Here is a 22,480-nt window from a genome sequence, read left to right as displayed (position 1 = left end):
GGATCCCCGGGGGGCAGTTTTGCATGTAAAGGGTCTGTGAAGTGATTGGGTTCTCTCTTTCACTTTCTCTCTGCCACTCCCACACTGCATCTCTCTGAATGGATCATTGGTTATCTTTTGTGGTTTTGGAAAAACCTGAAGCTCACGAAGTCTTCACACCACAAGCGCCCAGTAGCCATTCTGGTGGCTGGTTCTCTGAAGAGAGAAGTGGAGTCTTGTGGCCTCTATGAAGTCGCCTACAGATTTCTGTATTTTGGCAGAGGCGTTTAACTAAAATGGTCATGAGCTTTTTTTGGTTTTGTTTTGTTTTTTCATTACATTATCTCTGTTCAATTTATTCTCTGAATCACTATGATGATCTGTTTTGACATACAGTGGCCTTTCTCCAAAGTGTCTGAAGTAAAACTCTCCATATCATTTCTTAATATCCTTAACTTGGACAAATAGTCTTCTGAACATCACATGTAGTTGCCTGAATAAAGGGCTGCCTTACAAACACATGTGAGCTGACCACATTCACTGTTAATGCCTTGTGGGGCGGCACATCTTTGAAGAGAAGTTCTTAGAAACAGCAGCACTGGTGGCAGATGACGTGTTTGTTTTGAAGGTGTGGATTTGTGGTAAGACTGACATCCATTTCTCCCTCAGTCTCTGTCATAACAGACATGAACCACAAGTACCTTAAGAGTGTGGTTGCACGTATGCAACCTGCATAGAGTTAATGTCAACAGGAAACTCAATTGGACCTTTTTACTGCTTCACATAAATGCATTTTATTTAAAATAAATAAACAAGATCAACAGGGATGGTTTCCCTAGTTTCACAGATTTAAGCTTAAAGGGTTAGTTGACTCAAAAATCAAAATTACTCATCATTCAAAAAGTTTTAAACTTTTTTTTTTTACTTTTATCAGTTGAACTCAAAAGAAGATATTTTGAAGAATGCTTGTTATTGGGACCTATCGATTTCCATACGGAGAAAAAATACTATGGAAGTCAATGGAAACCAACAACAAGCATTTTTCAACAGATCTTCTTTTGTGTTTAGCAGAAGAAAAAACTCAAATAATAATCAGTCAATCGATTTATCCTATCTATTTATCTATCTATCCATCCATCCATCCATCCATCCAGTGCTTGGATTATCATCATTGTAATCATCATATTTAAAAATGTTTGCCATTGCATTAAAATAGATTATGTTCAAAAATGCTTATAATCACACACACACACACACACACACACACACACACACACACACACACACACACACACACACACACACTCTCTCTCTCTCTATATACATATATATATACATATACATATATACATACATATATACATATATATATATATACATACATATATACATATATATATATATATATATATATATATATATATATAGAGAGAGAGAGAGAGAGAGAGAGAGAGAGAGAGAGAGAGAGAGAGAGATGTCCCACCAGTGATGAAATACAGTTACATGGCACTGCTATGAGTGTGATATTGCATGTATTCAACAGTTTGACGGCATAATCGTGTATTTAAAAAAGAAAATCAAACACGGAGAGTCTCAAAAACCCCTTTTTAGGAGAATCTACTTTCTTCCTCTATTAATTCACATCTGCAGCTGACGTTAGAACAGCAGAGACTGTTGCTACTTCACAAATGTCACTTTAGAGCTAGTATTTGAATGATTCTGTAGCTTAATGTCTAAAGTGATGACAAAACAGCTGATTTTGCTCACATTTTAAGATCATGAAATGCCATCAGTCTACAGAGATTTCCCAATAATTCTGTTGCAATCGTGATATCATAATAATTAACCCCAAAAAAACAGAGCTAAGCAAACACTACCAGATTACTGTTGTGTTTGCGATAAGGAAAAACGTCAAACACATGCAGGCATTTCTCCTTTCTTTCTGTTTACTGAACTAGTCTTCAGTAACGAAAACACGAGACTTATTAGAAACAAACAGATGGCCAACAAAAAAGTAACTCAGCTTTATACAAAAAGTGGCCAACACAAAATACACACATTCCTGATATGTGAGTCCCATCCCACACTTAACATACTACAATTACTATGGCAAAAATACAGAACTTGCAACATACAAAAAAGAGAGATCAACTTAGAAAGTCACTTACCAGTTTTATAATAATTTGATCAGCTGTAGTTTGAAATTATGATTTTATGTCTCTGTCACCATCTTGTGAATAGGCCACTTCAACTGTTGTTGCTTTGCTCAGTGACAGGCTAATGACCGCCTAATGTCTTTCAAAAATTAGAAATATTTAAAATAGGTACTATCCTTAAAAATATTCGTAATAGTTGCAATCTAAACAACTACATTCTAAAAAAGCCTCACATTATGTTGTCCAACAGCAGCAATAATTGTCAAACTGTAGAGCATCCTCTGCTTGTCCTGTATGTGGGTGGAGTAACACACAAGGGTGAAGGGGGAAAAGGCTGGACGAGTGCTGTTCTTTGCAAAATATCGCACAGCTATTAGCTAATCAGATTCAAGAACCAGACAGAACTGTTGTGTATATATGTATATGTATAATATTTATGTTTTTGTAGATCTGTTTGAACATGGATTGTTTTGACATTTTGTCTCTGTGCAAAACTATTCAAAAGCACAAAGGAAAGTGTTATTAGTACATCACTGTTACGTTGTTCTGCTCAAATACTTATTCATGCCCCTTTTCTTCTTTTAATAGGGCATATTAGCATTGGAAAACGCCAGGCAGGCTGCTTTCTCCTCTTTTCCCGAGCGCTCGGTAGCTTGTGCTCCGGTGGTGTCTGCTGTTGCTAAGCAACCATGAGCTGATCTTTCCATTTACTACTATTAGTAGATGGATACTGAACAGATCTACAATAATATTAATATTACTCAATTGCACAATTTTGGCTGCTGTGTGGAAATCATCACTTTGATTCTATTCAAACTTGTGTGTCTAACTTTAAAGCAACAAACCTGAGTGAGCAAAAGACATGCATGAACGGCCCCTTAGATGGGTAGAAAGTGAAGAAGAGTTACATGAAATCATTTCACAAGGGGTTAAGTTGTTATGCTCAGTAGGCCAGTGAGCTGTTGGGTTTAAATCAAGCTTAATATTTATAATTGTCCCTCTCTTTATAGATTTAAAACTACCTGTTTGCATGTGATACTGATTGAATATGTCCGTTGGCTATAGATTTTGCTTCATGAACACTTCAGATTAGATGCTAAATGAATTTGTACTTTTTGATGTGTCCTTTTGTTCTCTAGTCAGGTCTGGCAAGGAAGGCCGGAGGTGTGTGTTTTCTTTGTCAGAGGATGACAGGCACGGTGGAGAGTGGGTTTAGAGCTGCCAGAACACGTAACAGGCATGTCTGTGTGACGCTTTATTGTAGACCGGCTAGTCCTAGTTTCCAGTGACCTGCAGTGCTACTAAAAACTTGAGCATTGTGTATCTACAGTATGTGTGTGCGCGTGTCCTTATATGCTCAAACATTAGTTGATAAATGAAAGTAGTTGAATTATTTTGTAAGTCTGTATATACGCATAACCATTAAAAACCTCACAGTGTTTGTAATTAAGGTGTGAAGTGAAAATATTACTGATGTGCATTCTTGTTTGAAATCCATGTAAGTGCTGAGTGTTTATGAATAACCATAATTGTTGAAACAGTGAGACTTCTCTTTAATAGTGCATGGTATTAGGTGTGTGCTTAACAAAAGAAAACCCAAGACTGAATTAATGCCACGCTGAGCAAGAAAGAGCTTTCTGCCTTCTGTATCCTGTTTTTCAGCTATGTTCATTTTTTTCACACATTCGTGCCATTCAGGTTCCTACATTCACATTCTTTTGCTCGGCAGACAGTTACTTAATATAGAGTCTTTACACATGTCTGACTCACTCGTGTCTGCTTCCCTCGCACTCAATTCATAAGCTTTTTGTCTTATGGCATGTGTTTGGTTAGCTATGTTATCTTGTCATCTTGTCTTGATTATCCGGTATCCCTCTTACTACATTTACATTTACATTTAGTCATTTAGCAGACGCTTTTATCCAAAGCGACTTACAAATTAGTCGCTATCTGTCTCTCTTTGACCTCTCTACCAGAAGGCCTGCTTGCCTGCCAAACTATGTAGTAGTCTGTCCATCCTTTACATCTAATGTAAAAATCAAATGAAGTTATATGGGGTATATGCACACAGACTTTTCATTTCCAGCCAGCCAGCCTGACAACTTCCGATGAACTCTTTCCATTACAAAATCGCCATATTTAAGGTCTTTAAAATAAGTGATCTTTACTGCCTAATAGATATATAATATAAAGTGGGTCTCAGACCGGACAAGAAGCACTGCATTATAGTCAATTTTTCCCTGCCATCTCTATAAAATATGAATGTTTGTTACCTCAGTATTTTCAATGCAGTTTCTGCACTAGCCTGCTGATCTTTTACAAGGACTGTCATCTTGTTTTATGCTTAAACAGCTAAATGAATGCTTGCGTGTATTTAACTAATTGTATTTTAATTACTTTGTGATGTCGATGCTGTTAAGGGAAGCTTGTAAACTTTAAAATAGTCACATTAACCTTTCACCGGAGGTTTACAGTTGGCTGAAAAATACTACAGTGCATATAGCCCATTAAGAAATCAACTCCTTATATTCTTTTCTTTGATTAAGGTTAATAATGCAATATAATGTTACACCCTTGATTTCTTCTGCTTATGCTCAAGTTATTATTATGCGAATACAGATATTATGAATTCATGTTCTGTCTGTCTGGTTTAAAAAAATCTATATTTCTATCTAACTTATCTATACCTTCTGTCTTTAATATCGCATCTTATGTCAGTATATCCATTAATTTCTACACCTCTTTATCTTCTGTCTAACAATGCATTAATTTTCTCTGTCGGAAGATCTCAGCTAAACTAATAAACTTGCACATTTTTCTATGTATCACAACACATGTGCGAACACAAACCCACATTACAAAAAACCCACCAAACCAGACATTCTTCAATTCTTCCATTGCCTGCTTTGCTTTGATGAATTTCTGCATGCTTGCAGTTCCCATCCCCTTCTCCATAATCCCAGAGGCATGTTCACAACTAACCGACCCTTCTGTGTCTCCATTTCAGGACTCGCTCTAGCGCCGAGCCTCACCCCTGCACCACAACCCACCATCTCCCTCCTATCTGACAATGATGCCGAAACCCTGAGTGTGGAGTCGCTGACCCTGCTGCCCCCCGCCGACCCGCCTCGTCTGCGTTCCTTCAGCACCCAATCCTCCATCCAGGATGAGGACGAGGTAGCCAACACCAGCCGACCCGAAGATGACTGCACAGGGGTAAGGGACGCACAGTCTCAAGACATTTCAATCATACCAGAAGAAGATGAATCGTCTCCTGAGTCCGGGCCTTTGCTTGCTGGAGAAACTGAGGATTTGATGCAGGCTCAGAGGGAGGAACCCGTGACTCAGCCTGAGGCAGACTCTATGGGCGTCCTGGCCAACCAAGAGGACAACCCAGACCTGGAGGAAGAGACGGCGATAGACTGATGTCTCTTGGTACTAAAATTGAAATGTTCTGATGAATTTGGGGCTAGATTACTAAAGCAAGAAATGCATGTTGTGTTGTGTAGTCAATTGAGCACGAACGATTCAGCATATGCCTTCAGCTTTAGTGGTTCAGTCCCTCAGTTGAATCTGTATCATTAGGGAGGGTACCATTAATTCTCTTGAAATCAAGATCAGAGCAAAATGGCGCTGACAGAACAATGATGTTATTGTTGGTCACAAGTTTTGCTTAAAGCACAGTCTTTGCTTTATTCGGTCTGTTCTGGTGCTGAGTGTTGTGATTGTTTGAGTGTGTGTGTGTGTGTGTGTGAGAGAGTATGGTTTTTATAAGACTGAGCAGCCTGAGAAGAAAGGGTGTGTTTGTATAATAATAAATATCTGAGTGGGTTAGTGGGAAAATACCTGCTTGATTTTACCAGTCTTAACACTGAGGAATGTACCAAAAGACTTCTGGGTCTGTCCAGCGGTGCTCTTTTCCGAAGGTATATTTCATTTTGGCTGAACATTGATTTGCACTTCAAAGGTGGGTTTACAAACAAAAAAGCCCCTCGGTCTTTGGAGATTGTAAGAAGCAGGAATGTGTATAAAACAACCTATTTTAATTCCAGATCATTCAACCTATGAACTCTTGCTCGCTTTTGGCAGGTATTGGATCGTTCCATCCAACCATGCTCCACTAAATCGGACTTTAAAAACTAAAATGCTGACTAACGTGCATCAGTCACATTTTTAAAGTGATCTTTTCATCAGGTGAGCGCACCTGATGTCATCGAATTCATTCCTGAGAGTTTATGTCACTGCCGTACCTTTCACATGTTGGTTTTCTTTCCTTAACCTCCTGGAATCTGCAGGCACCAGGTGAATAGACCTATTTTGTCCATGCAGTTGAGCTTTTAGTACTTAAAAGTGGCCTCTTTACCACTTTTCCTGTGTTTTAATGTTCGTTAACACTTAATATTCTAGAGGTCATTAAGAGCTTGTGCTGGACACACTTAATCAAAGCTGGGTGTGATGTGTTTGTGGTTTGTTTCGTTTGACTTTGGTGTGTTATAAGAGTAATTCAAGACTCATTTATTTCACTTACAGACTGTCGTCACTAATGGACTGAAGTTGAAAATATGTTTTCAGTTTCTAGACAGCTGCACATAGAAAGGATCCACACGCTGGCACTGATGCAAAAATGTGGTAACTGTGACTGAGCGCTTATTTCCAAAACAAAAAAACAACTGGACTCAGATTGAAGCTTTATTGGCAGAGTTTGTCAAATATATTAGAAGCAATACACATAATTCTGCATATATCAGTATTTCCAGGTTCAATTCAATGTCAAAAAGAGGCGCAAGGGGGGTATAAATTTGTACACAGTGTAAAGATTTGTTTTGATCTAATCTTAATCTAATTAATTTACCAACTGGAGCTATCGAAGTCATGCAATAAATTATTCTGATGTACATTTGGGTTGTCTTTTAATATGAGTGGAGTCTCATTAAACAATCTCTCCTCACAGGGTTTATCTGTGGTAGTTAAACTGACAAAATACATCTTCAAATTTCCTGTTCTGATGAAAAATCAACACTATTAAATTCCCGAAAGTCTCCGTTTCCTAGAATATGTGGGCCTCTCTGTGTTTGGGTCTCTTGATGATAGAGGAAAACTCTGGCTGAAATCCAGATATGTCTGTTGCAACTTGTCAAATCCAAAAGTTTCACTGTAAAACCGAGAGTCGATATGCATTTTAGAACTAAAGCATGTGTATTTTATTACAGAGATGACAAAAATGAAGGTGGAAGGTTCCTTTTTGTCTATTGGTTTGCAAATTTGAATTAAAAGTGAGGTTGTTTTCTTTCTTACTCTGTTCTTGGCTGCATATTTATAAGTATGCAATGGAATTACACATTCCCAGAATTCCCCGTATTTCTGGGATTTCTTTTCTTGTTTCTCCAGAAGCAGTGATGGATCTGTGCAATACTGAGAAAACTGCTTTTTCCGATTGTTTATATGTATGATTTGAATTCTCAGCATTTTCCCAGAGACTTCACATTAAGTTCACCCCATCTTCACTTCCCTAGATTTGAGGTCTTTAAATAGACATGTTAGCAATAAGCAAACCAAGAGCAACAATCTGCGTAATTTAAGGATCCTGCTTCTGTTTAGCAGCAGATCCTCTTCTATTAAAAGGATCATGATGTCAATAAGAACAAAACAGAATTTTGGTAATCTGAAAGATAATTTTCTATAAAAGCATTTGTTGAATAAGCACAACCTTTGACTTGACCGTGGTTTCTCTAGTCTGAGAAACAGGTTGATATGAGACTTATTAAGAGTGAGTATATAAATGGATGTGTGCAGGCGAATTCTCTAGAGGCTGTTTTCCAGGAGCCCGTGCTGAAAGTGTCTCATGGCTTCTGCTGAAGCTGCCTCGCAAGGGTGTTATTTCTAAAGAAAACACACTCACCAGTTTGTGGTTTACATTACACGCCATTTGCTTGAGAAATGCCATATGACTTGCCACAATTCGGCAACCCGTATTTCACTGTAAGCAGATTAGATGTCGAGATTGCTGCAGGCGATACATTGCACAGCTGTTTGAATAATAATTATTGGCCTTTTTTTTTTCCTTTTTTCATATAAGGCCTGTTCATGCTAAAGATGTGGTTGTGTCATGTAGTTTTCATTTTAAAAAGCAACAACAAAGGCACAGACGAACAATATCTTTTCAATAAATGTATTTATTTTTTTGCCTGATGAATGATAAGAACTTTGAAATCCAGTCACACCAAGGATAACTATGAAGATGATGAAGAGAGTCATAAATAATGGTTCTATATGTACAAGAATAAAGGAGTCCACACTGTATCTGTAAAAATGATAGCACAGAGGAAAGATAATGTAGCATTTGCTTTTTTGTCAGGACATGATTTTTTTTAAGTTGATAAACAAATGAAACTCTGATAACCAATCAGATTGCTTTGAGGAGTTTAAGCATTTAAAGTGAAGTAAAAAAAACTGAGGAACAGGCGTTTTATTGTTACCAGAATGAATATTACATTATTGTCTGCTCTAAAATGTATCTAAATCTAAAATTTCATATTTATAGCTAAAGTTGTCTTTATAGTTATCTCCCTCTTTATAGTTGTGTAATTTTACTATAGCTGTCTATAGCTAAATATTGCTATATCTCTCAATTTAGTCATTGCTTTATAGTTCGCTTTGTTGTTAATTACTGTTGTGGAGATAAATATTGTTATTAACTTTTTGATCGTGTGTTATCATCTATTAGCGTGGATGATAATGTTTAAATAGCTATCTTAGGGATAATTCAGCCAAAAATTTTAATTCTGTCATCATTTATTTGTCCTTTTACTTCAAATCTCTTCTGTTTAACACAAAAGTGGATATTTTGAAAAATGTTTGAAACCTGTAACCATTGACTTCTGTAGTATTTGTTTGTCCTAATATATATATATATATATATATATATATATATATATATATATATATATATATATATATATATATATATATATATATATATATATATATATATATATATTATACACACACACACTCACTGGCTACTTTATTAGGTACTCCTTACTAGAACCAGGTTGGTTTCCCTTTTGTCTTCAGAACTGCCTTAATCCTTCATAGCATAGATTCAACCAGGTAAGAGAGTTACTCTTGCCTTTTTGTCAGCTTGAACCATTCTGGCCATTCTCCTCTGACCTCTGGCATCAAAAAGGCATTTGCATACACAGAACTGCTGCTCACTGGATATTTTCTATTTTTCAGACCATTCTCCGTAAACCCTAGAAATGGTTGTGCGTAAAAATCCCAGTAGATCATCAGTTTCTGAAATACTCAGACCAGCCTGTCTGTCACCAACAACCATGCCATGTTCAAAGTCTCTTAAATCACTTTTCTTCCCTATTCTGATGCTCGATTTCAACTGCAGCAGATCGTCTTGACCATGTCTACATGCCTAAATGCATTGAGTGGCTGCTATGTGAATGATAAGGATATTTGCGCTGACGAGCAGTTGGACAGGTGTACCTAATAAAGTGGCCAGTGAGTATATGTATGTATTAGGGCTGCCCAATATATCCCAAAATAATCATTTTATGATAGTAGTATATAAATATACGTATCACAGACATGCATTGGTGGTGGCACAGTGGTGCAGTGGGTAGCGCTGTCATCTCACAGCAAGAAGGTCGCTGGTTCGAGCCCCAGCTGGGTCAGTTGGCATTTCTGTGTGGAGTTTGCATGTTCTCCCTGTGTTTGCGTGAGTTTCCTCCTTGTGCTCTGGTCTCCCCCACAATTCTAAATTGGCTGTTGTGTATGTGTGTGAATGAGAGTAAAACATAATGCTGGATAAGTTGGCGCTTCATTCTGTTGTGGTGACCCCCGATTAATAAAGAGACAAAGCCGAAAAGAAAATGAATAAATGAATTATGCGTTGGTTGGCCCACTAAGAAATAAACAGTAATGGGCAGAGGCAGAGTCGAGACAATCAGAGTCAGAATATCTGTGGGGGTTTTCACTCAGTCATAGTGTTTAAAGACTAAATGTCTGTGCCTTGACCATTTTTTTTATCTGAATTCGAATTAATTAGATGTCAGAAATATCTTTTACCTCTTTTATTGAATATCATCAAATAGAATCTAATAAAGTATCTAATAAAAGTTTCAAAGCAAATGTTATATAGTAGGAAATATCGTTATCGCTACATTCGACCAAAATATTGTATGTTTTCCAGTAACATACAGTCCTAGTATGTATGTATGCATGTAGTCATTTGTTCATTCATTCCAGTTCTTTGAGCTCGTGAAAGCCACCTAAGTGTGTCTGGAAAAGGCGTGAAGGGTTAGAGAAAGGTGGTCTTTTTGTTCTGTCAGCATGAAACTGCCCACATTTTCTCAGTGGAGCTCATAAGGACGTGATGCCTTGATGTGGGATGGCTAGAGATGAGTGTTGGCATAGTAACCATTATGTGGGTAGCCTTATCACTCGGCTTCCAGGAAATTGACGTTGTGGTCTAAACCATTGTCAATTTTAAAAAACCACTCCCAGGGGTCTTCAGCATCATGACCATAAATAGATTTCAACTTTTTTTTTTTTTTTTAAAGACAGATTGATTATGTGTAATGTGTTTCCAGAGTAACATCACGTCAGTGAGTGGGTTGTACTGTAGTGTAAAGATAGTGACTTGTTTTGTCATTCAGAAAAAGCCATGAGAAATATGAAATAACCCTTTAACTGCCCCATTAAGACAACGTTTTTGAATTGCATTTCTGAACTCCCAATGTAGCTAGTTAACACACTCAATGCATTTTTTTCAGTGCATCTAATAATTTCTAAAACATTAGCCTCTACCAAATAATGGATGTATCAGTTTATGGTAAAAGTACCAGACTTAATACAAATACTATAAAAAAATGTGAGCATATGAAGTGTAGGACCAATTTATTTTAAAACATAATCAAAATAAAACAATTTTAAATACTAAATCATCTTTATTTTTTGAAGTATGCCATAAAATATTTTAGATTCTAATTTTTTTTATTACAATAAAACCAAAATCAAGCGTAGTAGTGCAACAGGAATGTTTGTATATTTATTTATTTATTTATTTTTTTGTAAACCATTATTTAAAACAGTCATTCTTAAATGGCTTCAACAGTCGTTATTTAAAACAGTCAAAATACGGTCAACCAATTGATAGAGCAGGCAGATAAAGGTATAAGCCAGAGGGAAAAAAACATGAACAACAATTATTTACAAAACTATTATTTGCCACTAATTTTTCTGATTTTATTTTATTTTTTATTTCCACAACTCATTTAATTTTGAGAAACTGTTGTCTTTGCTATTATATTTCTGTATGTTTTAACTATGGAATCCTCCTCCAACAAACATTAGGAATGCTGTTTCCTTGGACTCACTCTAAAAAAAATGGTAGGTTACTGGGGTACCTCAAGGCTCTGTTCTTGGGCCACTTCTCTTCTCCATCTACACATCATCTCTAGGACCAGTCATCCAGAGACATGGATTCTCCTACCACTGCTATGCTGATGACACCCAGCTATACCTCTCTTTTCATCCTGATGATCCCTCGGTTCCAGCTCGTATCTCAGCCTGCCTGTTGGATATTTCACACTGGATGAAAGATCATCATCTTCAGCTGAACCTCGCAAAAACGGAAATGCTTGTAGTTTCTGCCAACCCGACTCTACACCATAACTTTTCAATCCAGATGGATGGGGCAACCATTACTGCATCCAAAATGGTGAAAAGCCTTGGAGTAACGATTGATGACCAACTAAACTTCTCTGACCACATTTCTAGAACTGCTCGATCGTGCAGATTTGCACTCTATAACATCAGAAAGATCCGACCCTTCTTATCTGAACATGCAGCTCAACTCCTTGTTCAAGCTCTTGTTCTCTCCAAACTGGATTACTGCAACTCTCTACTAGCTGGGCTTCCAGCTAACTCTATCAAGCCTCTTCAACTGCTCCAGAATGCAGCAGCACGAGTTGTCTTCAATGAACCTAAACGAGCACATGTCACTCCACTGCTAGTCCGTTTGCACTGGCTGCCAGTTGCAGCTCGCATCAAATTCAAAACTCTGATGTTTGCCTACAAAGTGACTTCTGGCCTTGCTCCTTCTTATCTGCACTCACTTCTGCAGATCTATGTGCCCTCCAGAAACTTGCGTTCTGTGAATGAACGTCGCCTCGTGGTTCCATCCCAAAGAGGGAAAAAATCACTTTCGCGAACGCTCACGCTCAATCTGCCCAGTTGGTGGAATGAACTCCCTAACTGCATCAGAACAGCAGAGTCACTCGCTATTTTCAAGAAACGACTAAAAACTCAACTATTTAGTCTCCACTTCACTTCCTAAGCTGCAATTGCCTCTTTGAATATCACACTAATTGTACAAAAAAAAAAAAAAAAAAAAAAAAAAAAAAAAAAAAAAAAACTACTAACACTTCCCTTCTTAGACTTTACAGACCTGAAACTTGCCTTTAGTACTTATTCATTGTTGCTCTTGGTTGTGTAAATTGCTTCCTTGTCCTCATTTGTAAGTCGCTTTGGATAAAAGCGTCTGCTAAATGACTAAATGTAAATGTAAATTTCAACCCAATTCTGGGTGTAATACAGACTAAACCAACTGCTGAGTTAATTTTTTTTATTAAATGAATAGTACCGACTTTAACCCAATATTTGGGTTAGTACATATTTTTCAATTTGGGTTCAAATAACCCATTTTTAAAGCTACTTAAAACTCATATTTATAGGACTGTTTTTAATTTGTAAAATCTTTTTTTATTCTCACTGTATCTTTATTGTTTTATAATGCTTTGTTGCGTTTTGTTGTTTTGTATGTGCTTTGGGTGTGAGAAAAGTGCATTACAAATACAATTAATTATACTATACTGTAAAACCCAACATTTAACTTTATCAAATGAAATGAGTGTAGTTAACTCAAAATTAACTTAAAGTTAATTCTACTCATTTGAACAGAGTTTTGAACTCAGTGTTGAAGGTAATAAGTTAAATACTTCATTACTTCAACTTAAATGGAGTAAGTTCACAGTACTCATTTACATTAGTTTTTTTTTTAACTCAAATGGTTTGTAAATTGTAGCAATCCATTTCCTCAAATGGTTGTTGCCTTAACTTATTGGGTCTTACAGTACTCACTTGGTTTGAGTTCTCTTCATTTATTGGGTTTTACTGTGCTGAAATTGCTTCATTTACTCAAATGGAGGATTAGTATTCATTATGATTAGTTTTTGAACTTAAATGGTTTGTTGCAATCGGTTTTTAATCAACTTTCTGGGTTTCACAGTGTATAATAATAATAATAATAATTATCATTATTATTATTATTATTAATGTTTTGCAACTACTATTATTATTATTATTATTATTATTATTTGCCACTAATAGGAACTGAATTTCAAAAACTGTACTTTTATATTTTGCTATTTACATATTTTTATAATATTTGTCAAAATACTAAATTAATTTGATGTTTTATTGATATAATAAATATAAATATAGTATTGTTTTATTTTAAATGCTCTTCATTGTTTTCCACAAATTACATTTTTCACAAATTCCCCAAAAAACATATTATTTAATTTTCAAAATACTATATTATATGCCACTAATATTATTCATTCATTCATAGTCTCTATTTCATAGGTTGCCACAGCAAAATGAACCACCAACTATTCCAGCATATATTTTACACAGTGGATGCCCTTCCAACCGCAACCAAGTATTGGAAAACACCCATACACACACACAAACGCACTCATACACTACAACTGTTTTATTTAATCCAATTCACCTATACCACATCATTGGAGTGTGGGTGAAAACGGAGCATCCGAAAGAAAACCCACACTAACACAGAGAGAACTTGCAAACTCCATACAGAAATGCCAAGCCAGGATTTAAACAAGCGACCTTCTTGTTGTGAAGCTAAAGTGCTAGCCACTGAGCCACCGTGCCACCCTCGGCAAGATTAATTCTTCTATTTATCATTTATATTTTTTAAAAATAGCCTCAGAACTAAAGTATTTTTTGTTTTAATTTGTATTTTATTATTTTTTTTATTTCTTTTCTCCCCCAAAACTATATTGTTTGCCACAAATAATACCAATTTTACTGTTTTATTATTTATTTATTATTTATTTTAATTATATTTTTTTATTTTATGCTTTTTAATCTATTAAATTTTTTAAACACTATATATATTATAAGTTTATTATAATTTATATATATATATAAATTAATATTATATATTATATATATATATATATATATATATATAATATATAATTTGTACTTTTATTACATTAAATTTATTATGTATTTTTTACTATAAATTTTATTTTTGTTCTGTGTACTTCTCTTGAGGTCATTCACCGTTCATAAGCTCAAACCTAGGCCATTTCTCTGTGCTCATCACCCACACGGGCTTGTGTGTATGCATATCTACCAGTGTCTGCGTTTTGGAGGGGAGCGCTGCGGTTCCAGGAGGAAGTGTACGGCACTCTGGAGCACATGTGTGTATGTATGTTTGTGTAAGTTGAGGCCAGATGCAGTGGAGATTAGAGCCTCTTCAGGGAAACACAACTGTATCTTTTCCTGGAACTGACTGTGCTTTCATGTGTATTAATCACTACAGGCGAGCGAGCGAGGGGAAGATGATAGACCGATTAAACCTGGCGATTCACACCGGCTCAACCTTACCCCAAAACCTTATCAAAACTGCATTCAGTCTTCTACATTAGTAGGTAGTTTCCTGTTCATGTCAGATTTGGCTGTGAAACAAATGTAGTTAATCAGTATGGCCAAGGGAAATCCCTGGTTCATTTGCACTGAATGATTTTCCCTTGACTTCCACACAGTATTATAATTTCATTAGAATCAAGAAGGATAAGATTAGATTGATCTGACCTTTGCATTGACTAATGATTTACCTTTCTTCAGAAAGCACCTCATTGTTTTTGTTCTATATAGGAAGATCAGTCAGGATGCAAAAAGCAATAAAAAACAAAATGTAACAAGATCTCACAGTCGTAGGTATTAAATGATGACTGCGCACATCACTTCCTTCAGCCGTGAATGGAATTCCAAGCAGCGAGCTGAAGTTTAGAAGTATAGTTTTGTTCTTAGTCACTTTTCTGAGTAAGCCTGTCATATCTTTATGTGGCAGAGTTGTATTGATAGCAGGTATGAGCGTCTCTGGGGATCTCAGGCTCCGCCTTTTACACTCCATCAGTCCTCACAACCCACTTCATTTCTTGTAAATGTCTGTCTGAGGCATAAGCAGTTTACGGTCACCACAGCTCCTCCCCTCAACCACGCTACTACCTAGATTAATCAGCCTGCTTCAGTACAGAACGTCTGGCCTCAGCTTCCTATAAGTCCCCGGCTTCTTGTCATTTTAGGAATTCAGGTACAATGAGCCTGTAATCTAGTAAATATGTCATGGCTTTAACTTGTCAGATTCTAGGAAGAAGAAAAAAAAAAAAAAAAACAGGTTTCTTGACATGGATTAAAGTCGAGATATGAATTGTGAAGCTTGTTAGGTTAGGCTTGATTTGTGTGTGGGGAAACTTTTTTAAAAGTTCTCGTCTGCGTTGTTTAATTCGGAAAATAATATTAAAATTTTGACTAAAATAATGATTTATAATTTCTTTGTAATACTTAGTTCACTAAGCCTTTGACTCAACTTTCTTTAACACAACTCGATCCAAATCCAGATCAGTGAATGAACCCCCCAACAAATAGAAATGAAAACTGAGAAGTTTTAAATAGTTTAAAAATATATTTATTAATTTTATAAAACTTACTCTCTTGAAATATTTCGCTCTGCATAGCAGAAATGTAACGATAACAGGAAAACAGCATTTCCATATAGTGTAAACATTCACAGACAACGTAAACTTTCATTGTGCAGTGTTCAAGTCTGATATTCCAAAATGTGCTACAGTGCGATTCCTGCATCCTAAAACGGAGCAGGACCACGAGGAGTCCATCAAGTATCTCCAGAATATTCCAGCAGCGCTTTAATGCAACAAGTCTCGTCTTCATAGCGGATGAGGGAAGGCATGGAGGAAGTCTTTGAGGATTGGTTGCACAGGGATGCAGTCGATGTCTTTTCCGTCGCATCTTTCCATAATCTGTCTCCGGCACAACTGCTGCAGGGACTGCACTGGCTCTTTCCTGCAGGGCCGAATGAGTCCCTTCTTTGGGGAACTGATGTAGTGTTCCAGCAGTTTGAAAAGAGAGTCAAAAGATTCCTTGCTTCCTGTCAGGCTGAATTTGGAATTCTTGAAGTTAATCCGGATGCTGACGGGACCGTTTTGTGCTTTGTAACTCAGTGTAAAGAAAACGTCGCTCTGACGACTGTCCCGGATCAGGAAAGTTCCCACTGACTCTTTCTTCAGCTTCAGGTGTGCTTCCTCCACAGTCATGGGACCCCAATAAAAGCCACTCTCCTCTAGCATCGAGGTGGTGTTGGAAATGATCTTGAAGTCTCTTGCATAGTTGAACGGCTTGAAATGTGTCTGGAAAGCCACGGTACTCTGCCTGGGCCTGGATCTTTGGGATTGGAAGACGTCTGAGGAGGCCTCAGTGCTCACTTGGCGATCTTCTATGCCTTGATTCCCTTCCACTGAACTGTGCGCCACCATCCTACAGGAAAGACCAACCGGCGTGGTCTTCCATACTGTACCACAGGAAGGTCATCTAGATGAGACTCATCGGTCTGTTGAAAAGCAAGAACAACACTGTTAAAGCTTCTTCAACTCAGTAGCATCAGCTATTGGACGTCACATAGGTTATAATGAACTTGCTTGTTTCTGGCAACATGGATAATGATGTGATTGTGACTTAATTAAAACTCACAAATGCACAGTAAGGGTTATCTGTGGAATTACTCCTCATTGTTTACGCTCTTATCAAGACGCTGGGCGGTTACCTTGCCTTAATTATAAATGTATATCTTTAATATATTATTTAAGTGTATTTAGCACTATATAAACGTGTAATGTACGTTTTATATAGTTGATAAAAAGTAAGTTGGTTTTATATTCGCACATTCTCCTTAATAATATCATTTCAGAAAAGTATTATTAGCAAATTCTAAATAGTGAAATCATATATTAGCAGCCAATAAATATCAAAGTACACTGTTCACAGCCAAATAGCCTAAATAGTGCTAATGTTGGTTTAAGTCATATATACATGTGATTTCAAACCCTATATTTAAATTAGCGTAGTAAATAATATAGGGAACGTTAAATGAAGGAATGTGCGAATATAAAACCAATGTTACCTCATTTAAAGTTCATCAGTTGAGTCTTTAAAGGTGTTACATTTCAACTTGCAATACAACAAGCTACATTTATTTTTGCGAGCGGCGCGAATTGAAACATTTACACTTATAAACAGACCGCTGAACTGTTGTTAACAGTTTAATTAAGAAGCGCATAAAGCTTGAATCTTACCGTTTTAGTAAACAAGTACTCCAAGAGCAGGCAATACAACTTTGCCTCTGACAAACTCTCGTCGCCGCTTCCAAAATCGGGCGTTTTAGAACTCCCATTGATTTATTCCACCGTTATATCTCGTTAGAGGTTTCCTCAGAGCGCGACCTCAAACTCTGTGCTCTTGCTTTCTGCTCTTTGTAATGTCAGAATGAAATGCTCGAGAGGCGCATTCAGATATACTTTGAGCTTACAGCCAGCCCCGCCCATTTCTTGGAAACAGCAAATCAGAACAATTAGTCCATTCTGAATTGAAAGCAGTAGCCCTTTATTTTTTCACTTCTCTTTTAAACACACGCCTTTCCAAACAAAAGCGGCATTTATGATAAACTTTCAAAGAGGAAGAAAATGACATCTATAATCATGCTGTCATGTGTTTGTAAACTGTCATGTGTTTGTAAAAAAGCTCAGTTAATCAGTAGAAGCAGGCTACAGACAGACAGACAGACAGACAGACAGACAGACAGACAGACAGACAGACAGACAGACAGACAGACAGACAGACAGACAGACAGATAGACAGATAGACAGATAGATAGATAGATAGATAGATAGATAGATAGATAGATAGATAGATAGATAGATAGATAGAAAAGTGCATATGCTTATTTTCAGGACTTAGTTTGTTTTACATCTGTGCATTTCAATAGAAGATATAAGTACATTTTCAATACTATAATACAATTTTGTACATTTCATGTATGTATGTGTGTGTGTCTGTCTGGACAGAATTAACAACATTTTATCATATCATTATTTAAAATATGTACATCTAACTTCTATTGCAATGTCCAGATGTAAAACTTAATATCACAATCCTGAAAATAAGCATACTACAGGGTTTGCACATTATGTGTCTCACTGTACATTGTGAATAAACAAAGTCAATATTGACAATGCCCATCTGCATTTGTTTTGATATTATATGTTAAGCTGCTTTGACACAATCTACATTGTAAAATCACTATAGAAATGAAGATGAATTTTATTGAATATTTTTGACTGTTGGAAAGCGGAGAAGCACATGTATGCATGTATTTAACATGTTACCATAGTATATAAGTATTTGAAAATGTACATCTATCTTCTATTGCACTGCACAGATGTAAAACGAAATTTCACAATCCTGAATATAAACATATGCACTTTTTCGAGTTATCTCTTTTTATGAAATAAAAACTCATGCGTCCTGGGTTTGCACATTATCCATGTCATGCATTGCACATAAACATACATATTATTGATGCATATCTGCAGTTGACCTGTTTTTTTTTTTTTTTGACTGTTAGTTGGAAAGTAAGCTGATGTCCACTGCGTACAGTTTTAGCCATAAATGAAACTCAATTTTGGCCTGCAACTCCACACCTGCGCACCCGGCGAACATTTATCCATGAGTTTCATTTCTTACAAATAGAGATAGACTGAGATGTCTGTATACACTCAGATGTGGTAAACACTGCACAACTGCACCAAAAGCCACCTGTTTATTAAACACACTTATGCAAACATCTTTATTCTCTTGATTAGGCTTAAATAGGTTAAATTTAAACCACCTAATTAAATTGAGTAAAGTTCAACTTAATTTGTTTGTTTAAATTCAGCCCAACTAAATTTTTTACAACCACTTAACTTTAAAAAAATAGTGATAATGAATAATGATTCCAAGGAATCATTCTTGAAACTTTTTCTTAAGTGTAGGTTTGCATGCGTTTTTGATTAATTTGTTTTGTGTGTGTGTGTGTGTGTGTGTGTGTGTGTGTGTGTGTGTGTGTGTGTGTGTGTGTGTTTATCCAATATCTGCATGAGCTTGTACTCTTTAGTTGCAAACTAATTGTATTCCTATAGCCAAGTCAACAAGATGAATGACATCATTATTATTAGCACACCTTTGGAACATTTTGAGTATGAACTCTCCTGCCCCTGTGTTTCATTTAAATGATATCATTGCGAAACTGAAATTCCAATCATGCAGATTAGGGTTGCCTTTCAAACGACTTGTTTGGATTGGAGTAGAATTACTGGCTCCTATACTTTTGGTTTCGCTAGTATTTCTCAGAAAGACGATATTTAGTTGAAGCACCACTAGAGGAGAGTAACGTGCTTACACTTCCATACACAAGGAAGAGAAATCTAAACATACACAAAGCTTTTATTATCTTCCGTGAAACAAGCCACTTTATCAGATGCAGGAACTGCTTGAACGCGTTTAGCACATTTTTATGCAGTGACATTTTGAGACCATGACGCCAGTGTAATCATTCGAGTTTTAGCTTAATCTAGATATCTTGGCAGAAAGACCATATATTGCGTGTCTACTTTACGTGATGATAGGTTTGAGGTCTTAATTTAACAGTCATACAGTCCTCAGCATATATGTGTACACCCCTCACAAATATCTCATTTAAATTACTATTTTCTATATCATTGGTTCTCAAACTGTGGTACATGTACTTCTACTGGTACGCAGGCTTCCTTCTAGTGGTACGCGGAGGAATTAAATATGTCATGCATATGCTACACACTTTTCAAAATTTATCAAAAATTATGCATATCATATGCCATATATGACATATAGCCTATATTTCTGGGCTAATATGCCACGTTTTTTAACTGTGCAGAGTTGCAGCTGCTTAACTGGGCGTACTATGCTACTGTATATTTCAATACTGCTCATTTTGGTGGTACTTGGAGAGACAATTTTTTTCCTGAGGTGGTACTTGATGAAAAAAGTTTGAGAACCACTGTTCTATATGATTGCTTTACAATATTATATTTGTGCAGATACATTAGATTAGTCAGCACTGAAGCTAAATCTGGAGCCAATCTAACAAAATAACTTACAACATTGGTTCAAAAATTAGTAACCAAAATTTATATATTAGGGAAAATATTATTATAATAAATATTACATATTATATAAAATGTTTTTGCTATATTTTGCATGAATTTAAATGTATCTTTTAATTTCCAGAGATGTTCTGTAACGAACAGTTTATTATTGCAATAAATATATCTGTTTAATAAATCTGTTTTGTTCAAATGCACCAATATATATTACCCATTTTCACTAAAAAATAAATAAATTCATTTTAAAATGCGGTTTACTCATTTACACTGAGAACTGTATATGCATGCACATATCCTCCAAGTGCATCTCACAGACTGTAGACTAACATAATTAATTTGCATGTCCGTGTAAATCGGTGTCATTCACAATGCAGTGCTTCAGATTTATAATAAGCTATCTGACTGAATCCCCTCTCTCATGCAGAGACTCGAGGTGAAATCTGAAAAATTATTGCAACATATATACAGTCTGTAGCCATATGCAGTTGTATAGTCATAAATATATGAATATAATCCTTACCTTGTTCCTTTATGGTACAATAGCAATATGTTTGCATATACAAACAATTCAGTCTGTTTCTTTCTGCGTATCCCACTGCTTTACAGGAAAACGAAAGCGAAAGCTAGTGAACTGCTTTAATACAAAGCTACCTGGAGATGGCGTTGTAATTCTCTAATGTTTTTTTCTCTAAATTACCTTACGTTTTCATGCGTTTTTCTGAAAAATGGGGAGTAGCCTATTTAAATGTATTATATTATTTGCTGCAAGCCTGCAAAGATATACTTAACTATACATTTAGTCTCACATTTATCATCCTGTCACTTATCATTAAAGTAATTCTGACCGGTCACTTTCAGTTCGAGGTCACGTGAACTAAACCCCACAAGCCACAAATAGAAAAAGACTCGAGTGGTTTCCTTGAATAGCAGCCAGTGTTTAGAAATCCATCTACCCTTGTTTATTTATATGAAACAATTCTTATCATGGCCTCATTAAACACTTCCCTTAAGTTTGTGCAGTATTTAGTACACAATTATTTCCTCATTCCTTCTATTGATCATAAGTCTCAAACTCAATTCCTAGAGGGCCACAGCTCTGCATAGTTTTGCTCCAACCCTAATAATAGTCTCTAGTGGTCTTGAACACCGTGATTAGTTGGATCAGCTGTGCTTGATTAGGGCTGGAGCAATACTGTGCAGAGCTGCAGCCAAATCCCATTAAACATAAATATACGTTATGTAGTAAGAGTTTTTTTGTGACCTAGATTAAACGAAACCGTCTCTCGACCAAATAATAACAACAAAAACAAACGTGTTCCGTGCAAAGTCGTTGAATTATTATAAAAGGTGTGGATCATTCATCAGACACACGCACAAAAAAATCCCTAGCTTTCTCGTTGGCTTTCCTTATCACGTGACTCGCCCAGCAGTATCTTTACATGAAAACGCCACCTTTTCTGTAAGCACTGTTCATTGTAAACAGGGCAGAGGTGACTGTTGCATAATGTTGAGCCAGACATTTTGATTGAATAGGCTTTGTTTAAGCTTATAGTAGCGTATCTGGTGTCTGCATACTGTATGACTTTTTCATTTATTATTATTATTATTATTATTATTATTATTATTATTATTAAAATTATTATTATTATTATTATTATTATTATTATTATTATTATTATTATTATTATGGTCATACAATGTCATTGGAAACCAAACCCATGTTTGATACAAGTATTCTTCAAAATATATTGTTTTGTGTTCTTTAAATATAAAGAAATAAAATGCTGAAAATACATTAATGGTTTGACTGTCGATTAGTAAATCTATTTTGGAAGGCTTTTATGGAAGGGCATCCGCTGTGTAAAAACGTGCTGGATAAGTTGGCGGTTCATTCCACTGTGGCAATCCAGGATTAATAAAGGGACTAAGCCGACAAGAAAATGAATGAATGATAATACTTACTTTATTTATTCATTC

The 22,480-nt window shown here is 36.1% G+C and overlaps 2 protein-coding genes across 10 annotated transcripts in view; one reads left to right on the top strand and one right to left on the bottom strand.

Annotated features, from left to right (window-relative positions):
* Nucleotides 1–7,030, top strand: part of clec16a (C-type lectin domain containing 16A) — an 81,275-nt gene extending 74,245 nt beyond the window's left edge. For 4 of the 8 annotated variants that reach the window (XM_073944522.1, XM_068218015.2, XM_073944525.1 and 1 more), the window contains exons 23-24: nucleotides 3,275–3,372; nucleotides 5,143–7,030. In XM_073944522.1, coding sequence (XP_073800623.1) covers nucleotides 3,275–3,351 — 77 coding nt within the window. In that variant the 3' untranslated portion in view covers nucleotides 3,352–3,372; nucleotides 5,143–7,030. The remainder of the gene's footprint in view (nucleotides 1–3,274; nucleotides 3,373–5,142) is intronic. The other 4 variants (XM_005163918.5, XM_005163916.5, XM_073944523.1 and 1 more) reach the window with 1 other exon arrangement.
* An 8,890-nt stretch (nucleotides 7,031–15,920) lies between these two features.
* On the bottom strand, nucleotides 15,921–21,915 carry socs1a (suppressor of cytokine signaling 1a). Of its 2 annotated transcripts, none has more exons than XM_068216642.2 (2): nucleotides 21,024–21,915; nucleotides 15,921–16,875 (listed from the first exon to the last, which is right to left on the bottom strand). In XM_068216642.2, exon 2 carries the CDS (start codon nucleotides 16,799–16,801, stop codon nucleotides 16,196–16,198), a length of 606 nt encoding a protein of 201 aa, XP_068072743.1. In that variant the 5' UTR covers nucleotides 16,802–16,875; nucleotides 21,024–21,915; the 3' UTR covers nucleotides 15,921–16,195. The 2 variants fall into 2 exon arrangements, with proteins under 2 accessions (XP_068072743.1, NP_001003467.1); NM_001003467.1 differs by lacking the exon at nucleotides 21,024–21,915 and adding an exon at nucleotides 17,618–17,791.
* Nucleotides 21,916–22,480: the final 565 nt, after the last annotated feature.

The sequence above is a fragment of the Danio rerio genome, chromosome 3, assembly GCF_049306965.1.
Source record: "Danio rerio strain Tuebingen ecotype United States chromosome 3, GRCz12tu, whole genome shotgun sequence".
NCBI classification, from domain to species: domain Eukaryota; kingdom Metazoa; phylum Chordata; class Actinopteri; order Cypriniformes; family Danionidae; genus Danio; species Danio rerio.
Note: the sequence above shows the minus strand (reverse complement) of the source record. Positions and strands in the feature narration are given on the sequence as shown.